This window comes from Thermobia domestica, chromosome 4, assembly GCF_964235325.1.
Source record: "Thermobia domestica chromosome 4, izTheDome1.hap1.1, whole genome shotgun sequence".
Lineage (NCBI taxonomy): Eukaryota > Metazoa > Arthropoda > Insecta > Zygentoma > Lepismatidae > Thermobia > Thermobia domestica.
The window spans coordinates 149476583-149501012 of NC_137457.1; the positions used below are offsets into that span (position 1 = coordinate 149476583).

Consider the following 24430-nt stretch of genomic DNA (forward strand, 5'->3'; position numbering starts at 1 on the left):
CCATCTTCCGGTAGGCGTTTTGTTTAAACATTTTCACCTCAGTAAGAAATTATATTGACCGTTCTATTTACTCTTAAAATAATCCATGAATATTCACTTCAATAATAGAAAAGGATACTTGAAAATTAAATTAACTATCAAATCTTTAATTCCTTAAAAAGTATTTAATATCTTAATTGAAACTGGCATTTGAAGGTAAAAGTTCTGTGCTTTACTTAATTTTGTGACGGTGATATGATGGTTCAGCATCTTCATTTCCACCTGCTTTTCTTCACCATCAGAACAGGAACACTAACACCCTCTCTTGCACTACAAAGGAATTACTGTATTTATAGCCACCGGAATGATCTTAAAAGTTGATGAAAGTTACTTTCTTGTTGCTGGTATATTGATGTTAAATTCAAACCGTCTTTAAAGTATATAAAAAGTAACTAACTAACTAATGGCTTATGGAACCCGGATGTTCAATGCGGCGTTCACAAAAGCTTTCCTCTTCTTCTATCATTAGCTAACTGCATGCAGTTTCTTGTTTGTATTCCAATCTCTGCGAGACCATCTTAATATTTTCCTGCCATCTGCGCCTAGGTCTTCCCAACGGTCGTTTTCCGATTGGTCTTTCAGTCAAGACTTTGAAAGCGTTTCTTCTTTTTTCCATTCTAGCTACTTGACCCGCCCACCTAAATATTCGTTTAACTCTGAAATTATTTTGTGGGACAATATTACCACAACAAAGTGTGTACGCAGTTTGAGACGCGAGATACGACTAATAATGAAAAATAGCTGGATCTAGAATAAGCAGTATAGTATGATTAAGTCTATTGGTTTAAAATATCCTGCATTTCAGATCTCAGAAGTAATGAAATTATACGCACATGCACTGGTGTATTTACGATTTTGTTTCGCAGGGCTTTGTTAACTTTCGAGGAGGCTTTGTATGGAAATGTGAAAATTCTGCAAGATATTTAATTTACTTTACTATAGTAAGTAAGATTTCTGGTTTGGCTCAAATTTGGAAGCGCCCCTTAAATACGCTACTGTGCACATGAAACCATGGGAGCCTTAAAATTTTATGAAACTGAAATATTTCATACTTTAATTAATAAGGCAGCTAAATGCAGGTGAAGTATAACGCCAATTCAAAAGAGAGGATAACTGGGGAAATATAGTGTTTAGAGAAAAGTATGTTTTCTTATGTAGGCTTTGATATCCTAGGCAATGAGCTTCTATTGAGAATCAAGTTCGGAACAACTAATGTAAAAGCGAGCATATTAGTTATTATGATTACACTTTACACAATCCTCTTCTATCTAGAGCGAATATATGATTTTGAGATTGAGTGAAAATAATAATCCTTAGTACTCCTAACTAGAGATATAATACTTACTTTTGTCCTCACCTACACTCACTGTAATTTTGGTAGAGAGAGTGAGGGCAAGTGAGAGTGAGTGGGAGGGAGTTGATTGGCGGTGAGTGAGAGTGAGGGCATCAACAATTACTTAAGTGTGAGGGCGGGTGTGTCTGAGCGTGAGGGAGTTGATTGTGTGCGAGAGCGAGTAAGTGTGAAGGAGTCGATTGAGGATGATGGCAAGTTAGTGTGAGTTTGAGGGAGTCGAATGAGGGTTAAGCCTTGTATGCATATGCAGGGCCTCTCAGGCTCTGTGGGGTCTTACGTTGAAAGCTATTACGGATCTATTCAATATATAAGTCTTTTATTTGTGTTCTTTTAACATTCTATTCTGCATTCATCAGTAACTTTAGAATATTTTTTGCGTTATCTGTAAGTCTGTAAAATTTGATTTAATTTAGTAACCCCTTAAATGCATATGCAGGGCCTGGGGGACCCTAATGAAATAATAATGGTGTGCTAATTATTTGACTCATTTTTGTAAAGAAGATTGATTCTAAAAGAAGATGTTATTTAGTTTTACTGTTTCTTATTATTGTTTTTGTGCTTTACACCCTGTAATTTATGCTTTATGGCCTGAAGAAGGCGACGCAATACTTATGCAAGCCCTTATCAATCGATTTGTAAATACTATAAGATATTTTATACAATCTATCAGCAAATTATTTAGCGTTCTTCTGCTAACTTACTTCCTTTGTTCGAACAACTACATCAACAGCTGTAAGTTCTAATATATATATATATATATATATATATATATATATATATATATATATATATGTATATCCCTTTCCGGATCCATGGTATAATTTGCCCCATACGCGTTTTTCATGGTACATTGCGTTATTTCTCTTCTATTTTTCTTCCGTTTTTTTTTTTGTTTTTTAAGTCCAGAGGCCTTGTAGAAGACATTACGTATGGTTTGAGACCATCCTGCGTCCAGACATAGGAGGCGATGACGTCATAAGTCAAAAATTTCTTTTCTCATTTTCTAAGCCTATGTTCAATATTTTTTGGCGGGCTTATTTTTCTACGTAGAAGATTGAAATTTTGAACAAACATTCAGTCCAGCGAGTAGTATTTACCAGATTTTTTGTTCTGATTTCAGTGCTAAAACAGGGGGGAACCAGAGGGGCAAAGTGGTAAAAAAGGGATTTTTACCCCAAAAATCCCGTTTTTCGTCATTTTCCCGCCTTACATACATGGTAGGACCACGTGAGTCATACCGTCTGAAAGGCAGTACCATTCTGAAGAGAACGACGGTCGATTTATTATCCTAGGGTAATTAGGGATGTCTCAGGGAATTTTTAAAAAAATATACTTCTATATAGGGAAAAATGGGGCATTGTCGGTATATATATTTTTGGCGGGCTTATTTTTGAACGTATAAGATTGAAATTTTGCACAAACATTCAGTCCACCGAGTAGTATTTACCAGATTTTTTGTTCCGATCTCAGTGTTAAAACAGGGGGGGAACCTGAAAGGCAAAGTGTTAAAGAAGGGATATTTTTACCCCAAAAATCCCGTTTTTCGTCATTTTCCCGCCTCACATACATGATAGAACCACGTGAGTCATACCGTCTGAAAGGAAGTTCCATTCTGAAGAGAACGACTGTCGAATTATTATTCTAGGGTAAATAAGGCCGTCTCAGTGAATTTTTATCCAAATATACTTTTGTATAGGGTAAAAGTAGGGCATGGTAGGGAAATTTTTTCTGGCGGGCCTATTTTTTCACGTATAAGATTGAGATTTTGCACAAACATTCAGTCCACCGAGTAGTATTTACCAGAAGTTTTTCTTCCGATTTCTGCGTAAAAACAGGTGGGGTCCAGGGGGGCAAAATTGAAAAAAGGGATTGTTAGACCTAAAAAATCTCTTTTTTAGAAATTTTCCTCCTTTACATACATGATAGAGACACGTGATTCATACCGTCTGAAAGGCAGTTCTGTTCTAAAGAGAATGATGTGCGAAACATGACCCTAGGGCAATTAGGGATGTCCCAGGAAATTTTTTCCCTGAGATCATGGTGTTTTGCGGTCGTTTTGGGCATGGTGGGAATTCCTGATAAAATTTCTCACGCCCTTACTATTCAAGATAGAAACTTGAAATTTGCTACACACATTTACTTTACCAAGTACTATTCATCAGATTTTTGGAGGTCTCTACGTTCAAACAGGGAGGGGAGGCAGGGGGGCCCAAATTTGGACAAAAAAAATTCCCATAAATATTTTCCCTTTGACATCAATTTTCCCTCTCCTGGTATATGGAATGGGCATGAAAGTGATACCATTTGAAAGCCTGCCCTATTCTGAAGAGAATGAGGTATGAACCATGATCCTAGGATAGATAGTTACGATGCAGTAGCTGCTTGACTGAAATCTAAAAAATAGCCCAAAATGCCAGGATCCGGAAAGGGATATATATATATATATATATATATATATATATATATATGTGTGTGTGTGTGTGTGTGTGTGTGTGTGTGCGCGTTGACGAAAATGAGTTTGTGGAGAGCTTTTGAAGAATACACACCTGGCGAGTGGGGAACGGTTTTCCATGCGGGGAACAAAGTCGGATCCCCGGAAGAAAAAATAGTTTTAACCGTCTCATAAGGGCCAAAATATGCTAGAAAACGTTTTTTAGCGACTTCTGAAAAGTTCCCCAACGTTCCCCAAGTAAAGGGTTCTATACCCGTAAACTTTACACAATGTGTGTAAAATAGTTCTAATTTTCTTCAATAGATGGCAGCACAATCGGTTCCGTGTGTAAGCGACTTCCCGCTCTCCAATGAGTGTATGATGATTTTCGAGTTGATGGATTTCCGTGCAATGTTGCCAACTCTTCCAGCGTTGTTCCTCTGAAGCAAAGGTGTGTGTTTCGAGGATTTACGATGCTATTTACTAGAAAAAACTCTCTCATTGAAGAAGGACGTATACATTACTTATTTAACCGTTTTAGGATTTATGGTATATTTTATACTATGGCGTAGTATCGTCTTTGACCGTTTATTTAAGTTCTATAACAGGTATTTAAGCCAGATTTTTTTATTGGTCAAGCCAAGAATGGAACAAAGAACACCTCAGATGTGTTTTGGAAGCTTGTGGTCAACTTCGCTGCGCCAAGTGGGGCGGGGGGACGTGACTTTTTTTCTTTCTTAAGGAAAATTTCAAACATTTTTCACGTCTTTATTTTTCAAGATATCAGATTGAAACTTTGCATACGGATTATGTGTACCTTTGGCTATTGCTACATTTTTTAGATCTATACGTCAAACTGGGCCGGGCCCCAGGGGGCGATTTTTTCAGAAAAGTTTCCTGTTATTAATGATTATTCCATGTGAGTGGTGCAGTTGGAAAGGGATGGTTAGACTGAATATAAATGACGGAGTACACTTTTGAAGTATATATATATATACATATATATATAGGGTGTTTCAGATAAAACTTCCAGTGCCTATAAATCAGAAACGGCTAGGAATAAAAAGACGAAACAAAAACTGAGATAGCAAAAGATCTTGGAGCACATCACGTGGTGTTGTTGTGGTGGCCCCCAGGGCCCTCCTTGAAGGGGCCCAGGGGCAAACTTTAAATTTTCAAACAGGAACATGTATTGAATCATACCTCATTCGGTGGCCCTTGAAAAACGAAACAACTTTTGTACGAAACAGTTTTCAATTTGGGCCACCGTTTTCAAAATGGACGCAAAAATGTCGTGTGTCAGATAAAACGTCCAGTGCTTATATATCAAAAACGGCTGAGCATAAAAAGATGAAACAAAAACTGAGATAGGAAAATGTCATAGAAGACATCACATGGTGCTGTTGTGGTTGCAACCGGGGCCCTTCTTGAAGGGTGCCCGGGGGCAAATTTCAAATTTTCAAATAGTAGCATGTATTGAATCATACTTCATTCGGTGGTCCTTGAAAAACGAAACAACTTTTGTACGAAACAGTTTTCAATTTGGGCCACCGTTTTCAAAATGGACGCAAAAATGTCGTGTGTCAGATAAAACGTCCAGTGCTTATATATCAAAAACGGCTGAGCATAAAAAGATGAAACAAAAACTGAGATAGGAAAATGTCATAGAAGACATCACATGGTGCTGTTGTGGTTGCAACCGGGGCCCTTCTTGAAGGGTGCCCGGGGGCAAATTTCAAATTTTCAAATAGTAACATGTATTGAATCATACCTCATTCGGTGGTCCTTGAAAAACGAAACAACTTTTGTACGAAACAGTTTTCAATTTGGGCCACCGTTTTCAAAATGGACGCAAAAATGTGTCCTGTATCAGATAAGACGTCCAGTGCTTATAAATCAAAAACGGCTGAGAATAAAAAGATGAAACAAAAACTGAGATAGGAAAATGTCATAGAACACATCACATGGTGCTGTTGTGGTGGTACTCAGAGCCCTCGTTGAAGGGGGCTCAGGGACCAACTTCCAAATTTTTAAATAGAATCATGTATTGAATCATACCTCATTCGCTGGTCCTTGAAAAACGAAATAACTTTTGTAGGAAATAATTTTCAATTTGGGCCACTGTTTTCAAAATGGCTGCAAAAAGTGGGTCCTGTATAAGGTAAAAAAAATCAAAAACGGCTAATAATAAAAACCGTTTTCGTTTTCAAAATGAATATAAAATGTTGGTCCAGTATCAGATAAAGCGTCCAGTTCTTATAGATCAGAAACGGTTCAGAAGAGAAAGATAAAACAAAAACTGAGATAGGAAAATGACATAGGGCACTTAACTTGTTGTGGTGACCCCCAGGGCCCTCCTTGAATTTGTCGCAGGGACCAACTTCAAATTTTCAAATGGGAAGATGTATTGAATCATAACTCATTTGGTAGTCCTTGAAAAACGAAACAACTTTTATAGGAAAAGATTTTCGATTTGGGCCACCGTTTTCAAAATGGCCGCAAAACTGGTGCCTGTATCGGATAAAACGCCCAGCACTCATAAATCCGATCTTAGTTTTTGTTTCATCTTTTATTCTCAGCCGTTTCTGATCTATATACACTAGACGTTTTATCTGATACAGCACCCACTTTTTGCGTCCATTTTGAAAACGGAAGCCCTAATCGAGAATTGTTTCCTACAAAAGCTGTTTCGTTTTTAAGAACTACCGAATGAGGTTTGATTCAATACATGTCCCCATTTGAAAATTTGAAGTTCCCCCTGGACCCCCTCTATCAGATAACGCGTAAAGCGCAAAAATACAACTTGCTCTCTCTTCGTATTACCAATCTAAACCACTCAATCGTTTCGATCTCAATAAACCCTGCCTGACAGGAAAAACATTCTGCAAGAAACGTATCTTATTCAGTTTTTCAACCATGAAGTAAACTACATACATTTTCCTTTACAATGGTCTGGTCTCTACAATCCTCCTCCGAAAGGTGAAACATGTTGCGCCTTTTGTGGGAATAAAGGACGTTGTGTTCAATGCACTCTATGACATTTCCCAATTGCACTAATTCAAAATGGTGGATCAAATTGAAATTTCCTTCCCACAAACGTCGTTTCTTTTCATTTGACTATTTAATAAAGTATGAACCACCCAATGTTCCTATTTGAAACTTGGAAGTTAGCACCCCTCACGGAGGGCCTTGGGGGTCACCACAAGATCATGTGATGTGCCCTTGACATTTTCCTATCTCAGTTTTTGTTTCATCTTTTTATTCTCAGCCGTTTCTGATTTATAAGCACTGGAAGTTTTATCTGATACACGGCCCACTTTTTGCGCCCATTTTGAAAACGGTCGCTCAAATCAAAAATTGTTTCCTACAAAAGTTGTTTCGTTTTTCAAGGACTACCGAATGAGGTGTGATTCAATACATGTTCCAATTTGAAAATTTGAAGTTGGCCCCTGGGTTCTCTTCAAGGAGGGCCCTGGGGTTCACCACAACAATATCATGTGATGTGCCCTATAACATTTTCCTGTCTCAGTTTTCGCTTCATCTTTTTATTCTCAGCCGTTTCTGATTTATAAGCACTGGACATTTTATCTGTAACACCCTGTATATATGCATGAGTCATCTTCAGACTTTCAAAAATTTCTCCCGGCCTTAGTTTTCAAGATTCAGGATTAAAAATTTGCACACGTATTATGTACATAACAACGCGTTTTTTTTTTTGTAAAAAGTCAGATTCCTACGTGAATCCAGGCCTAGGCCAGAGGGGTGCAAGTTTCGAATTTTTTCGAAAAATCTTCCAATTTTCCCGATTTTCTGGTTCTGGTGTATAATACGGACAAGCGAGTGGTGCCGTTACAAAGTATACTTTACCTTGAAAAAAGGCGAGGTATGAACCATGATTCTACGATAGACAGTAAGGAAGCAGTAGCTGTTTGAGTGAAAGCGTAAAATTTACCTCAAAAAGCGGAAATCCTAAAAGAGTTGGAGTCTTTTATTATGTATAAGGACATCTTCCCATTTTCGATGCACACTATAATATAGTAAGACGACATTTACATTACTTCAATTAACATTATTTGTTTTAGTGTGGCCATGTGAGCTATTTTACAACAATATAAATTTGTACAATTTACGGAAGAAATGTGTATGTTGTCCTATTTTACGACCACAAAAGTACGTTCATGAAATATTAACTTCTTTTAGCATCAAATGAACTGTTACAGCGTCTGTTTTAGAAAGTGTTTCTTAGGGGAAATTTCATTGAAATTGTACGTTTCGATTCAGATCATGATCATTGAACAATATAGTCTAATAGTTCTATATACGCATATGGTGCTTTGGCGTGCATTTACAGTTTTAAGACACTTTTCTCTAAATTTTAACTACTTTGAGAAATGATGTTAGATATTTTAACTTAGTTTGTCCTCTTACTAAATGTGAATCCCTCAAAAAGCTTTCCATCTTTCAAATAAATTCCTGCCTACATCTTTGCAAAGCAGTCATGATTTTAAAGAATGGTCAGGGTTAATGCTTCTCTGCAGCAACGACATTTCCTTAGATCTTCACTAGTTCTCACCTAGTCCCCTAGTGACCCCCAGACCAGTTCGGCCGATCTTGGACATATACCACATCTGGAATATCATTATTTATGTTAGTGATCCCAAAAACTATGCATTCGATACAAATATAGGATGTTTTCGATTATTTTTGAGTGTCATTCCCACTCTCTGAGCGTCATGCCAACTAAGGCCTAACTTGGAGTTACGCATCATTTATAGTGTCATTATTCATTTTTGCGACCCCGAAGACTATTAATTCGACACTAATATTGTTCATATACCTTCCCCCTCTGACTTTCGTTGACTACCTCCACCCCTTAGTAGGGATTGTTTCAGCGTCTCGCCCCCACAACTACGGAGGAATTTCAACCAACTTAAATATACTTATAAATTACCATCTGAAAAACAACTATGCGGTTGATTTTTTTCCGATAGAAATTCGGCAACTACTTTTTCAGTATCAATTTGGTAGCTCTTATCGCTTTACATGCTGAAGACGGTCAAAGAGCCCAACTTCATCTGCACTATTGTACTATGAATATAGGTTTCAATGGAATTTAGTTGAATGAATGCTTGCTTAGATGTTGCTCTCGTCACAGAAATGTGAGATACGGTTATAAAAGAGCAATAGTCTAAACAAATACGGAACACTACTAGCAATGACAGTTATCTAAGATTAAAATTTTAGATAATTCAATCTAAGTTGAAAATTAATTCAATCTTTTCCTTCATTAGTGTTCGAAAATTTAAAGTTGTTGCAAAAGAGGTGATACATCATTTGAGTAGACTTCGCAACCTATAGGTTCTTTCACTACTTCTTGTTCATCTGAAGCTAAAGTAGTGTGCATTTTAGACAATGAGGAAAAAGTGTGAAATTATATAAAAATCTGCAGAGTGGATTTACGAAACTTAAATAGGGCCTTTCTTTCCTTGGATCTACCCCACCTTTCGCCGTCCATGCGCATGATGGCATTTCCCCTTTTTAGGAATATTTTCTAAGGCAGTAAGGGTTTCTTTTTTGCTGTAGGAATTGAGTTGTATTTGATAGAACTGTCTGATAAAGGAGACAATATACTCAGACAAAACATATATTTCGAAGCTCTAGCTGAGAATGCAACAAATCGTCGTAAATCTGTCGCGTTTTCCAAGAGAAAAAGAACAAAACAGTTATTGCTTATACGCATAATGGTGTCACTTGGATTCGTATTTTTAATTTACAAAATGTCATGGTTACGTCATGGCTTGTTAGATAAAAGGTTAGATAAGGAGGTTCCTACGCTGGTGGTCCTGACCTCGAAACTTGACCGTTCTTGTTACTATTTTCTTCTGGCTACACTTAATTTGTGCATTCCAGACTTTCGGGTTTGAATTAAGTATAAAAGCAGCTAGTTAATTAAATATAGCCAAAGTTATTTTCAAATATGATACTACTATTACATGTTTTTTTCTTTAATTTGTGTTTCAACTTTGATATAAAATCTTGAAATCTTAATTTAACTCATCTTCCGGTGTCAAACAATGATGAACATTTTTATAACGACTCCAGTCGGGTGAAAATACTATATTCCATTGTTACTCGTATATACCTAGCTACTTGTTTATTTGTTTACTTATTTTTGAATTGTTTAAGTAAAAACGTATGGCGGACCGTACAATGTATCATGTGACGGAGCTACGTAGGCGGACATAGCAGGAGGCGTAATGCAAATCTCCCTGGTGATAAAAAAGTACGGCAATTCTTCGCAAGATTTGAAGCACTGCTTCAACTAATATTGGTTTACATAGTAAGCGTAATACCACTCTGCCATAATGTCTCATAAATTAGTCTGCTTATTAGTGCAGAACTCATTGAGACGTACATTTACAGGTGTCACGTAAAGTATTTGATAAAACTTTGCTAATAAGTGGGTCGAGTTAGGTACCCTTCGAGACGGCTGATCATGTTGTGGGCGAGCGTTTATTAATAGTATGTATAGTTGCCTTAGGACTCCATCATAGCTGCCGTACGCTGTAGCATTGAAATGAAAATGAAATGAAATGTTTGAGTTTTACGTCCCACGAGTATGCCGGTTAGGCTAAAGGAGACGGTGATGATGAGTAATGAATGAAATGGTGGAATGAAGAAAGTGGGAGGAAACGGGATAACCCCGAGAAAACCCACGCACACGGTGTTTGTCCACCACAAAGTTCACTTGGCGGGGCTGTAGCATTGAATCCGCCAGGCGAGAGATATAGCGTTGTGTGCAAAAGATTGACCACACATCTTCAACACGTTCCCATAACTCGTCGTATCTTCGTCGAGGATTGTTTAATCACGTTTCCCGCAATGGTCGGGCAACAGAGGCCTATACATTTTCAATAGATATCAGATCTGCTCCACGAGGAACCCAGTCAATTGTTTCGACATCAGGTTCCCTCTGCAACCATGTCCGAATCACATTTGTATTAAGTATCAATGTATTATCCTGTTGTAAGTATGATATGTCGTCACCTACATGAGATTTTATTCCGGAAGCGTTTCTTCCAGATTTTCCGAATCCTTGTGGATAGGGATGCACACGAGACGAATCGAGACAGGATTTTCCTGACAAAATTCGAGTCGAAACACGGCTTTTCCAATAGAGAAATATACATTTTTCGAGTCGAGACATAACTTTTACAGCACATTTTCGAGACGAGACAGCCACAAATCTTGTCTCTTGAGCATCTCTACTTGTGGACGTTTAGATGACAAGGAATCTTGTAGATTCCACTGAAATTTGAAGTCTTGCATATCCACCAGCAGCAGTGGATTGTTACAGTACATTTTTGACCTGAACGGCAAACGCATTCAGAGGCATAATTTTTTCCATGTGGGCGGTAAATACATTTGTCCCGATGTTTGCACTGGAAAGTATTTTCCACCTGTATAAACGATCTCGTTCCACACAGTGCAATATTTACCTGCCCCATATTACAGACGTCAAGCATGTGGTCGTCTGTTAACCGCTCCTTAACAGCAGCCCTGTATGACATCAAACTAAATAACAGTCGGACAGGTTGTCAATCTGTCGGATAATTGTAGGATCGCCTGGGAAATTGGTTTCCTCTCGCAACTTTCGAGCAGACATGAAAGGCTTCTCACAGCATTGGGCAGTTAACCTTTGGTTGTTTTCGGCAAAGAAAACTTTTTGAGCCCAGTTCCTTTTTTAGTCTTACATCTCATGTTTCCTCATATCTCCTCCTCCAACTCCGTGCTGTTGCAACGTTAACGCCATATCACGCGCCTGCTTCACTGCACTTCATGCCCATATGGTCAACTAAAGCAATTATCCTGCTTTTAACAGAAACTTGGTAATGAGCTATTTTCATACCAGTAGGAAAATGGTAGCTTTACTTAGGTGTTTGAACGGAAGGTAATTCATGTGATGTCACACAATAAGGCGGGGTTTCCTCCCATTGTTGTATATCATATCCTACACCCTCTGCTGGATGTTTATGTATTTTAAGAAATCTACTGTCGTGATTGATAGTTTCCATAGATTTCACAAGGACCATCTTCTTAGCTTGTAGTCTTTGTAGAAGGGAAAGAATGCAAATAAAGGCGTTTGTAAAGCTATAGCAACGTTTTGTAACATTTTTAAATTCAGGCTCTAAAAAGGCATTTCAGAACAAACGAATGAAAGAGACGGTTTTTAGAGCTATGAAACTTGGAAACCTAGTTCCTGTTTGTTCCGCCTGAATGGAAAGTGTATATTACGTCATACACTACCCTAGACAAGGAAAATGAAATGAAATCTTCCAGCTTTACGTCCTACGTTATGACGGCTAGGCTAAAGAATACGGTGATGATGAGAAATGAATGAAATCGTGGAGTGAATAGTGGGAGGAAATGGGACAACCCATGAACATTGTGTTTGTTCACTACGAAGCCTCACTTTGTGCGAGCTGGGATCGAACCAGGGACCCCACGCACCAGAGTTGAACGCTCTACCACTGAGCCACTGTGCCCAATTTAGACAAGGAGAGGTGAGGGAGTGGATAAGTTGGATTCAATGCCAAACCAAGTAGACGATCGAGATGTGTGTTTCTGAATGCATAAGCTAGCCGGGCAAGAGCTTGTAATTAATTTGGGTTTAAAATTTTTGTAACGATTTTTAAGCAGCTATTAGTAAATATAAACAGACCTGACGAAAAATATCAATAAAATAAAGCCGTTGAAAACTCAATTTATTTCAAAGGAAACAGAACACTTCTCATGTAAATCAATGGACTCAAGAAGAAAAATCGTGGGGGTATTCCAGACCCTTAATAATTTGTTCTTTGTTGTTGATCCTTGGTTAAGGAATTATTGATATCGACTATGTATGGTGTCCTTTAGTGCCAAATCTTAATCGAAGGTTTATTATTATTATTATTATTATTATTATTATTATTATTATTATTATTATTATTATTATTATTATTATTAACTACTTGTAACAGCACATGCATTTTCCTTACAGGCTGTACTGGTCACAATATTATGTAACGACTTTGTCTATCGTCGGTCCGTGCTGCAAGTTGATTTCATACTTAAGATGGCTGGGTGCGGTCTGGCACGTTATTTCATTTCGTATGGCTCAGATACAAGTTGATTTGAGTCCGAATTTTATTTTTTTTCTACTAGTTTTAACTGCAGATAATAGCGATACGCAATCTTCCTTGTTCATTCAGTATAGGTTTTGGCAAAATTTTAGATTGGCAACGTGGTATGCCGATAATCACTATCCAAAAAGCAAGTTTTTCGTTGTGTCTAAGCAAACCAGTACGGAATGAGGCCTTCTTTCAATATTTGGTAATGATATATTTAAGCAATATGATAAACGCTTCGGGTTCTATAGAGTCGTGTTGACGTTTGATTAGCGTCATATTAAAGGCTGACTACTAAAGGAAACATATGTTCTTTGAACTCTTTAGTATGGAACCAATCATGCGTCAGAACTCTGCATGAGGCATTTCATGTTTAAATTTTCTTTTTATATATATTTGCAGTTGTTCTTCTTGATAGGTTGACAACGCAATATGTAACAGATAAGCGAAGAATCATGGACAACATTCCATATCAGCCTTTGCAAACTTTGCATATCGCAACCAAACACAAAAAAGCGAAAGCCAATAATAATTGCAATGCTGACTACCGCAAACTAAAACTCAAGTTTTGTGTTGCGTTGCTGCACACCAATACAGAATGAGGCTGTAAGTGTAAGCGTGGAATACTGATAACCAAAATTTTAGCAGAAATATACAAAGAGTTTGCAACAGTTGCCATGACGTATTGATAGACCGGAAGTTCCCCAATGTGTACGTTTTAGCTGCAATGTACAAAAATGATGGAATCGTATGTTTCCCCATAAGATGACAGAGAAAAAAACTGTACTTACACATTATACCCCAATGTGGTACATGTATGTTGGTGTGTTTACATGTTTCCCCAATAGCATAGTGTTGTTGCGGAAGTTGTATGACGTACTTCCGTTCCCCGATAATAACTTTCTCAACGTGTTAGTACCCCGGATACATGATTTTACACACGTGAACTTTAATCAATATATCTCGTAACTATTGAGCTTTTCATGGCAATGTCAGATTTGTAGCTGATTTTTTTCTCTTTCCGCAGCTTGTAAAAGATACGAGAACCCGATACACCCGGTTACCCGAAGGCAGTAATGAAGTGAGGGTCCCCGCAATTTTCACACTGCCAACCATAGTGTGTGTGTGATGTGTATGTGTGTGTGCGAAATCTGCAGTGTCCCTGCAGTTTTGGTGTGCAATTTGTGTTAGCTCTCAATCCCAGTCCAAAATGGCATTTACGTCTACTGGAAGATCAATTACGAAGAGAGTATGTGAAGATTTTGTCCGTTTTGTAAATGAATGGCTTGGTGATAATGTGCTGTCGAACAGTAGTAGTGAGGAATCTGATGATGAATTCAATTATACAGTTTAGCTAGAAAGTGTAAGTTACGAATATTTTGACGCGCCTCAGGCTCTGAGGGCATTATTGAAAATGAAGCTAATAAAGATTCATCTATTAGTTATTCCGATACACTTATTAGTCAAAACGGAACAATTTGGAGCAAAACAGCCCCTCCTCTATCACTGTCTCTAGCTCGTAATAAAACCAAGAATTCTTCAGGTGTTATAAACGCAGTGAAAACAACACGACCAAATATGTTTTTTGCTGTTTCATTTCAAACGAAATCATGGATGAAATTTTAAATTGTACAAACCGCGAGAGAAGAAGGCTAGCCACGTTGAAACGAAAAGAATCGGAAAATGTTAGTCTAGACGAAATGGATACTTTTCTTGGAATTTTGTTGCTAGCAGGAGCAGAAAAAGGTTGGATGTGCTAATCGAGAAACTATTCCTCTCTATGAAGTCAAACGCAATGTTCAAAGTAACTGTCTGTCAGTTGGTTTGAAGACATAAAGAAAGCCTTACGATTCGATTATATAAGTACAATTCCAACAAGAAAGACAATCGTCGATTATTCTTACAGAAACTGGTAGAAAACTTAATGAAACCCTACATGATTCTAAGATCATATTGGGTTGGCAACTAAGTTCCCGCCGTTTTTTAAATTGGAAATATCTGTATGACATTAAATACTTTTGGCACGAAGTTGTACATCATTTGAAAGAGAATATATTGTTCTACCTAAATATATGTTTCGTTGTTACTAAGATACATTTTCTTGTTATTTACAGACCATTAACGTGGAATGTCAAGTTGAGAAGAATGAGCATTTTCGACACCTTCGTTTTGCCTTTAATCAAGGTTCTAAGGCCGCAGAAGGTGCTCGCAATATTTGTGCTTTGTATGGAGTGGGTGCTATAGCTGAAAGAACCGCCCGTGATTGGTATGCAAAGCTCAAAAAAGGAAATTTTGACCTCAAAGACGCCCCTCGTTCTGGCCGTCCAGCTGAGTTCGATGAAGAACGGTTGAACCATCTTTTGCATGAAAATCCGCGTCAAACAACAAGGGAACTGGCAGAGACAATGGATTGCTCCCACACTACTGTAGAGAAGCATCTTCACTCGATGGGGAAAGTTCAGAACTGTGGAGCATGGGTGCCTGACACTAAAAACGGCGGGAACTTAGTTGCCAACCCAATACTTACTCAACTTGCCACTAGCAACAATTAGTGCTTTGAAAATTTGCGGAATTTAGAAGTGCAAGACAGGACAAGTGACTATAAAATGTGAAACTTTTCCATACAGTATTAAAAAAAAATAGTACATTGGCATGTTTCAAGAGTGGAAAAAGCATTTGCAAAGAACATAGTAAAATGATTTGCCATTCATTCGTTTTGTACATACAAAAAGCCGTTCTGAAATTACTAACCAAAATTACATACAACAATATCAGTAATTGCATAAAAGTTGCTCTTTTGATGATTATAGTTCTATTTCACAGAGATTTTAAAATAAAGTGCAAAATTTAAAGTATATGAGTAAACTGAAAAATAGTATATTTCAAGTACATATTTTATTGCAGGATGTTCCTTGTATTTTCTACTAATTGTAATAAACATAAAACACTTGTAAACGTTGATTTGAAATTTATATCCTTATGAAAATGTCCATTGTTATTCTATTGTGTAATAAATTAAGCCCTGACAGGACTGCAAGAAAAAAATTGTATAAAATTCCCAATATTAATTTTAAACCACTTAAATAACGTATAGGGTCTCAGAGGCCCTGAATATGCATTAGCGTATATTTTCTGAACTATGCAGAAAAGGGTTAAGTCAAATACCCATCAACAATATGAATTTCCAAAAGATGTCTGTTTGAGAAGTTATTATGTTCGGAAAATGATTGAAATACAACCTCTGACAATAAAGTTCGGTGAATGATCACGTAAATAGAGAGTAAAAATATGAATTAAACTTATCTTACCGTTCTTCGAAGTAGTCTATTCTCGCAGCTATGCAAGGATGAGCACGGTTGTACATAGCCTGAAAGCTTTTTCAGAAGTCTTCTTTCGAGATGGTGCTCAGGAGCCTCATCACGTTTCGTTGGATGTCTGAAATATTGTCAAATATCTTTCCTTTCAACGCAATTTTGAAGCATGGGAAGAAGAAGTCAGAAGGATTCAGATCTGACAAGAAAGGTGGATGGTCAACTTTCACCCCTCCCCTTATGGACCATCAATCTGTCTGACGATATTGGACCTGTGAAAGTAAACATTGTCATGAACCAGAAACCATGAACCTTGTCGTACCCTTTGTATCCGTTTCATGAAGCGTCTCAAACTTTCAACGTACGTATCAGGATTCAATGTTATTCCCTCAGGTAGAAATTCCTTGTGGATTATGCCATTGCTCTCAAAAAAAAGGTGAATAGTATAATTTTGATCCGTTCCGTGCTTTGGCGTTATGTTTCCAAATCGTACCTAACACACCAGGATTCATCCTCAGCATCAATACAGTTGGAAGAAATTTGGATTTTCATCCGCCATAGCGATAAAATCTTATGAGGCAAGAACACGTGCGTGCTTCTGGTCATCAGTCAAGTAATGTGTCACTAGTCGACAACACGTTTCCCTTTTCCCTAAGTCATTGGTGAGGATAAGTCTCGCAGATTCACGGCTAATATTCAATTCCACAGTTATAATTCGCACAGTTAATCGGCGATCGATCATGATTAATGTCCTCACATTTTCAATATTTTCGCCTGTGCAAAGCTTGACGGCCTTCCGCTACGGGGTTGTGAGAAACACTATCTTGCCCCTTTTCGAAAACAGCCGAACCACTCGTAAACACACTTCCGCGACACTGCTTGATCTTCATAAAACTGTACCAGCATATTATAGGTTTCTTTCAGTGTTTTGCCAACTTTAAAACAAAACTTCAAATTGATTTTTTGTTAATTCATTTTACTGTTATCAGTTTGGAACCGGACACACTAACACTCACTTGGGTTTACGCGTCTCATACAGACCACAGTTGACTCACACTGAACAACGGTGGATTCACAGTGGCGACACGTGTCATTACTCGTGCGCACTGTTTCGTTGCCACGTCAAGCACCGAACTTTATTGTTAGAGGTTGTAATACAGAGCCTGGTTGTCACAGAGAGCGAAATTTGATCGTAAACTATCAGCTGCTTCAGTATACGAAATGATGGAAAAGTTGAAAGTGATATACTCTTTGACAATAATCTGTTGCTCTTGGAGAACATTCTCAATCCTCAAGGGAAAAATTTTACCGCTCTAGAATCCTTTTTTAAATGGTCATGTAGATATACAAAAGAACAACATATTTTATGCAACTAAACTAAAATAGCACGTTTATTTGACTTACAGAAGATTATTGTACATCGGCCTTCTCAATCTTTCTGCAGTCGCTAGCAGGGGCGGATCCAGAGATGAAACTCTCTTATTTTATACATAAATAAAACCTATTACAGAGTTTGAAATCCTTAAAAGACGCTCTATGTATCAGTATTACAACGGATCGCCCCCACAAGCCCGTCCTGGATCCGGCCATGGTGGCTAGAGACACACTCTCTGCTTCTTGAAATATTTATTTATTCATTCGGAAAATGCATTCATTTTGTCAGGGGCAAGCTAAAGATCCTCGATGGCGAGAGAAACTGTCAAAGAATAGATATATTTTGTCTGGGTCCATAGGCCACCAAATATTTAAGTCTGCAATTCTTTGAAAATCATCCATGTATGACGTGTCAATGTCACAAGTCCTCATAACATTCGTTCCACCAATGATCTACTTAAAGACGTATTTGCCTTTGTATTCCTGTTAAGCATTATCAGTATTTCATTTAGACCAGAGAACTGAAATTATTTTATATTTAATTCATAATGTTAAAATTTACCTACCTGTTTGAATGTACAGTACACATCATGTTTCGCCGCTCCCTTACATGTAGAATGAATATTAATGATTAGTTCAAATTTAACTGAAACCATTTTGAGATATCGTTTTCATTTTTCTAACCTCCTCATCATTGTTCAAGTGGTTCGCGTGCGCCAGTCGTAAACAGTGTCACGGGCTCAATCCTCAGAGATAGAACATAATGGCATAATTTTACTATAATTAATTTTCATTAATCGCGCCTCTCCTTTAGCAGAAAGAGTATAGTCGTATAACTTTAAACTAACAAATTTCATTTTGTATTCAAAGAGTTTGGCTTACAAGAACTCCATCATATATTTACTTTGTGTATAGGGATCTTGAGGGATCACTACCTAATTAGGTCTGAATATAGAGGGTCAAAAGTTAGGAATCAAGTTCCTCGTTCGAGTTGGAGGAAAGAACTCCATCATATATTTACTTTGTGTATAGGGATCTTGAGGGATCACCACCTAATTTGGTCCAAATATACAGGGTCAAAAGTTAGGGATCAACTTCGTCGTTCGAGTTCGAGGAGGTATACCGGGAATGGCAATAGTATGATCTTACAGAACAAAAAGGAGTAGAAGGGAAGTGGTATTCTACAATCGATTAAGCATCCTAAAATACCTTTTATCTCCATCTTTAGCACTCTACTAAAACCGGAAATGTAGATAATCACTACAGCCTCCAGTTTCATTATTGAACTATATGTTAAACATAAGTAAAAATAGCGAGAAGCGTTTTTGGAACCGACTTGACTTTCTGAATTGATTCATGTACACTCATAATTATTCAAACGAAAGTGGCAGAAATAGAACCCTTTCGGTTTAAACGTTGATAGCTTTAGAGTAGAAATAATAGTTCATAGATTCAAACAGTTCTCTGCAAGCATTTAATCCTTCGAAGAATAAATTCTAAGTGCATTGTAATCTCTCTAGTAAAACTGAAACTTATATAAACCTACTATCGCTTCTGGTTTAAATCATAATCAAGATATATCACACCATTCAGTCTACACTTCTTGATGTGGTGTACACGACATTTGTTGTTATTTACTTAGTATTAAAATAGAAGTATCATTTCTTCAGATTATAGGACTTAAACACAAAATCTAGAACAGTCGGAAAACTATTGACCTAACAGAACATGAATATGGCATATTCAACGATGCTCACTTTGTACTAAACTCACTCAAACACACGCTTATTATGCCATTTTGACCTCACATTTACTAAATCATTTCGACATCACACTTACTCCACCTCACGCTCATATCGTCAACCAAACATCCTCCTCAGTTGACTTCATGCTCACAATATCTTTTATATCTCACGCCCACTCATTATTACGTTGATATCACTAGTCCGATATCTCAGTTAGTCAACCTCCTGCTCACATTATTAGTCCGACAACACACTCGTTCGCATTTAATTCAGCTCAGTCAACCTCACGTCGATCTCATTTCGACCTCACCTTCACTTAACTTTTCGCACACATAATCGCTCAAACTTCCATCTACTCTAAATCATTTTCACGCCTTCAAACTTTAATGGAAGGGATAGCTCATTTTTACAAATAATTACTTTATTTTTAAATTTGAATTTTGGGAAGATTATATCGACTAGATTAGACTTTTTGCAGGCTCACATTATTTTTAGTTACATTAATTTCTTTACTTTATCGAATACAGTGCAAAAGGGTTGTGTTTCATTTCTTTCTAAGTTTGCAATACTTAATAAATAATTTTGGTTTCAAGCGGAAACTACACTATGTATAATTTACAAGTTAATGTTACTATTATAATTTGAAAAGATCTTACGAACGAATTTATTTCCGAAGTTTTCCTTTCGTGTTCATTTATTTGTCTATGTGTGGTCACTCACCCTTTGGATACTGAGCTCAACAATGAAAGGGAAGGAGCAGAGAAGTGACAAAGCGAAAGTCAAACAACACAGCTTATGCTTCTGTAATTCTACTCTAGTTTATTTCACAGAATGTTATACAGTTTCTGAGTGGGTAAAACTGAAAAAATTAAGAAAAGAGCAACTATTCGGAGATAGGGATGATGACTGAAAAACAAAAGCAATACATATAATCTTTGAAAGCGAAATATTATTTTATTCTCACGTTCTTCTCAAATCATTTCACGGAAAATTGAAAATAGTTATTCATTAAGTGATTCCTTTTACTATTCTGAATACATCAAGAATTTTTAAATTGATACCTCTCTAAATATTGACCAGACAATAACCTAGGTAGCCCGGACGGTTTCGCCGCCTCTGGCATGTCAGTATATGCTACTAACCCACACCATTCTACATATACTGTATACTATTAGTAAAAACTGAACAGAAATGAATCCCAAGGATTATCCGTACGAAAATCTTTGGAGATTGAGAATTTTTATTCGGACGATCATGAGACAGCTTAATTTTATATTATTATTTTTCAATGTTATGTATTACACGCCAAATGAAGTAAAATGTTCCTATTTCTGCGTTACTTTATTTACAATGTAATATATTCTAACATGTAGAGAGCCAATTTAATGCTATTATTATATTTTTGAGATTTGCATTATGTCTGTTATTTTTAGAAAAAAAACAAAATAACATATTATTTTTAAGACAGCTACACAGAGAGCTTACTTGTTGCGTTGGTATTCCTGTCCTTTACTAATTTCAATGCTTGCATTGATTGTAAAAAGAATTCGAAACACTTTTGGTTAGATTCAGATAGTAATCAGAAAAATACGTGACAGGATTAATTCAATTTTATTTTCGATAAAAAGTCATTACTAACACATTAATTAAATTATCAAATTTACATGATGCTTGTGTTCTTAAACAATGTCCTTTAAATGAAATTTTTATAACTACATTAGGTGGTATTCTATAACTTTTTCTTAGTGATACAGGTCTTTGACGCTTATCTTTTAATCTTTAACAAAAATAAAGAGTAGCATAATACTAAACTCTCTATCGTCCAAATCCGTGTTTTTGATATTTGGTGAATACATAACGGTTAAGAATCGTAAACATAATTGAATTTTTTTGATTTACGGACAACGTATTGTAATTTATATAAAACAATGATAATCATGCATCTATAAACTTCTAGTTATTTCTTTAACATTCTTACAGTACTACATAGAGTCTTGAAGTACGTGTAGTATCACACACGTATTATTATGTATTTTTTGCCAAATTTTATTGTAAATGTTACTTCGCACCTGACTTGATGTTTTTGAACAGATAATGCTTCATAATTAATAGTGTTTTCCAGTGACGGGAAACATGTTTGAGAAAAGATTACATGGGAACCTTCTTTATGTTTAGGAAAATGTAGTTAAATAGGTTACGAACTCTGAAACAGTATAGTTAGGCTCGAATAGATTCGACCCCCCTGAGCTACACCAAGACTATAACGTAACAAGGTCAGGCTCACAGCATAACAGATACACACAGTCTCCTAATGTGTTACGGATAATCAGCTATTCATGGGGATGTTTGTATTGGAGCAACGTGTCAAGTGTATTGACTGCCTAGAGCTGAGCCTGTTAATAACAGCACTGACTTACGAAGGTTTTGTTTACTTTTAGGGCAAAAACGAGTTTATTCCATTACAAGATGACAAGATCTGCCGCTGTCCTTGCATACTTAACACTTATACTTGAATACTTAATAATATACTTTTATAATACAAATTGAGACATTAGAGAAAAAAGGTCATACGAAGATGCAATTTTTCCCCCAACCGATATTGGCTATTTTTCAATAAACTTGAAAAAATTCGTTACTGAATTCTATGTTTCTGTGTTATTTGAGAATTTTTCAATTTTGAGCAATCTGCTCGTTAGACATCAAAATTTTTCAGAGGAAATTATGAATTTTTGGCGTCACTCTTACTGTTCCCAAGATATTTGCCAAAAATCCAATTTCGGGTGATTTAAGAAGTCGTATCTAGGAAACCGTAAGTCATAGATTATATTTTGCGTATTCTAAAATTTTGAACCCTATATTTTGAGCCAGAGTTGGCGTAGGTCAATGAAAACTTGACCCACGACACACTGACCAACCACCCATCATGACAGACTCTGACCCACAACCCACTATGAGCCACGATCCATTTTGACCCACCACCCACCGTGACCCACCACTCACAATGAATCACTCCTACACTGACTCACCAAAATCCATCGCCATCAACACTGAACACAATCCACTGCCTTTTCTATACTGACTAAAGGGTTTACACTTGTAATAAATCAAGACTGTGAAATTGCCACTAATCGGAGTTTGAATTTCTAGTCAATCGTTCAAGCACCACTCTGTTTCAATAACGGTGGATCTGGCCTTTACAATATCAAATTGTAAATTATCATTGAGGAAATTGAAGCACTTCGAGGTGGGGAGAAATTAGTGTGTGCCTAAACTATACGTGTACTAAGAGAGTATTCTTGCAAGTGTTAATTTCTTAACGCATTGCAAAAGAAACTTCTATTCACATTAAAATAGCCATGTACAATATGGAAAAGGTTATAGTTTCTCAGTTCACAGTATTTTTGCCACAAAATACTTTAAAATCGGTTTTTCGTAGTGTACAAAGATGCTCGGGTACCCTCTGTGAGAGCATCTACATAAAGTATGTTCATAATTGAAATTTGTGTAATCACTAAAACACAACATTAAATTTAAGTTACAAATATGTCCAATTGAATTTTTATGAATATCTGTTCAAAGTAGTTTACCTAAAGCAAAGAAGACACTTATCAAAAATTTGGTACAAATTTGATTAACACAAAAAAGCCATTAGTAATACAAACATACATTTTCCATAACTCGTAATTTGCCACCTTAAAACAAATCTGAAATCGCATTTATTTCCTGTTGGCCTCCAAAACTTTTACGTGGTAAATAATCCACAGCGAAATGATGTCCATCCTCCAGCGAAGAAATAACTAGCTCGTCCACTTTGAGCTTGTCTAGCGGTGAGTGATTAACATTGATGAATAAGGAGTTAGACAATGTTTGAACATTTAGTCTATTTCTAATATCAGTCATCTCTAAATTCATAGGGGAAAATCCCATTTCGCGCTCTGTCGTGGAAATTGGTAATACTTCTACCCGATTTCTGCAACTCCTCATCGACAATCTGCTTGTTAGACTTAAATCTGATAATGATTTTTCTCGGTACAACAGCTTTTCCATATCGACCATGTCAGTGGGCAATGTCGACTTATGGAGAACAGAAACTCAATCTACCACACCTTCGATAGGAAAACTTGTGCATAAATTATTAATTAAAGTCTGATAAACTGTTGATTTATTATTTGTTTATAAATTTAATTTTTGTAATTACACATGAAGGTTTGATGTCAATATTAAGTCCCCCTAGAAAGCAAACGGGAACGAGGTTTCAGGGAAGTGTTCAGAGGTGAATGAGAAGTTCCCTCCTTCCCTTTCAATCACCACACTGCTGTTTGACATGGGCGAAATTACGATGAATTTCAATTAAATTATCATTGTATAATTTTTTCCTTTATAAATTATCGATAGTTATCAGAGGAAAAAATATTGAAATTTGAAAGTCCCAAATCAAGGTTAGTAGACCAACGTAAAGGAAAAAAGTGAAATTTACCATGTAATTATGCGTACAATCCAAACTTAAAACTTTCGTTTAATTAAGTTTCAGTACAAATTTTGTCTATTTTTCTCACAACTTTATGGGTTAATTACTCTGTGCTGTAAATGCTCCGTATAATAAACAAAAGCTTCAGCAGTTATTATAGTAGGAAGCAATAGATATATGAAGCAAAGCACAGTATTTTTGTTTCTGATTTTTTTCTTAACTAATGTGGATCGTTTTCGATCATTTCTACAAACCAACTCCCTTTAAATTTTCCATATATAGAAAGTGCCCCCTCCATAAAGGAGAATTAAAAAAATTCTAGGACACATTCTGCTTATTTTCAATAAAGAGTTAAAAAATGAATTTCAGCTCCGTAAGCTTAACGGCTTGCGAGATACTCATTTTTTTCCGCAAAAATTCAGATCCTCACTATGTCCTTATGATATTATGTATTATAATAAAAGCAATATAACATACCAATTTGGATTAAGACCTAGCTATATACCAAAAGAAATTCCATTTGACTTTGCAATTTGACCGT

General features: G+C 36.6%; 2 protein-coding genes across 2 annotated transcripts in view; both read left to right on the forward strand.

The window, feature by feature from the left end:
- The window catches only part of LOC145683382 (hemolymph lipopolysaccharide-binding protein-like), a 490444-nt gene that overhangs the window by 62065 nt on the left and 403949 nt on the right, over window positions 1-24430 (forward strand). The gene's annotated exons all lie outside the window — the stretch shown is intronic.
- LOC145682909 (histone-lysine N-methyltransferase SETMAR-like) lies at window positions 14202-15543 on the forward strand. The gene is made up of 2 exons (XM_081754270.1): window positions 14202-14240; window positions 15106-15543. The coding sequence occupies exons 1-2, from the start codon at window positions 14202-14204 to the stop codon at window positions 15541-15543; spliced, it is 477 nt and encodes a 158-aa protein (XP_081610396.1).

Excerpts from the sequence above, each read along its gene's own strand:
- LOC145682909 (XM_081754270.1), top strand. The coding sequence starts at position 14,202 with ATGGCATTTACGTCTACTGGAAGATCAATTACGAAGAGA. Across the intron at positions 14,241-15,105 it reads GAAGATCAATTACGAAGAGA|ACCATTAACGTGGAATGTCA; the intron begins GTATGTGAAGAT and ends TGTTATTTACAG.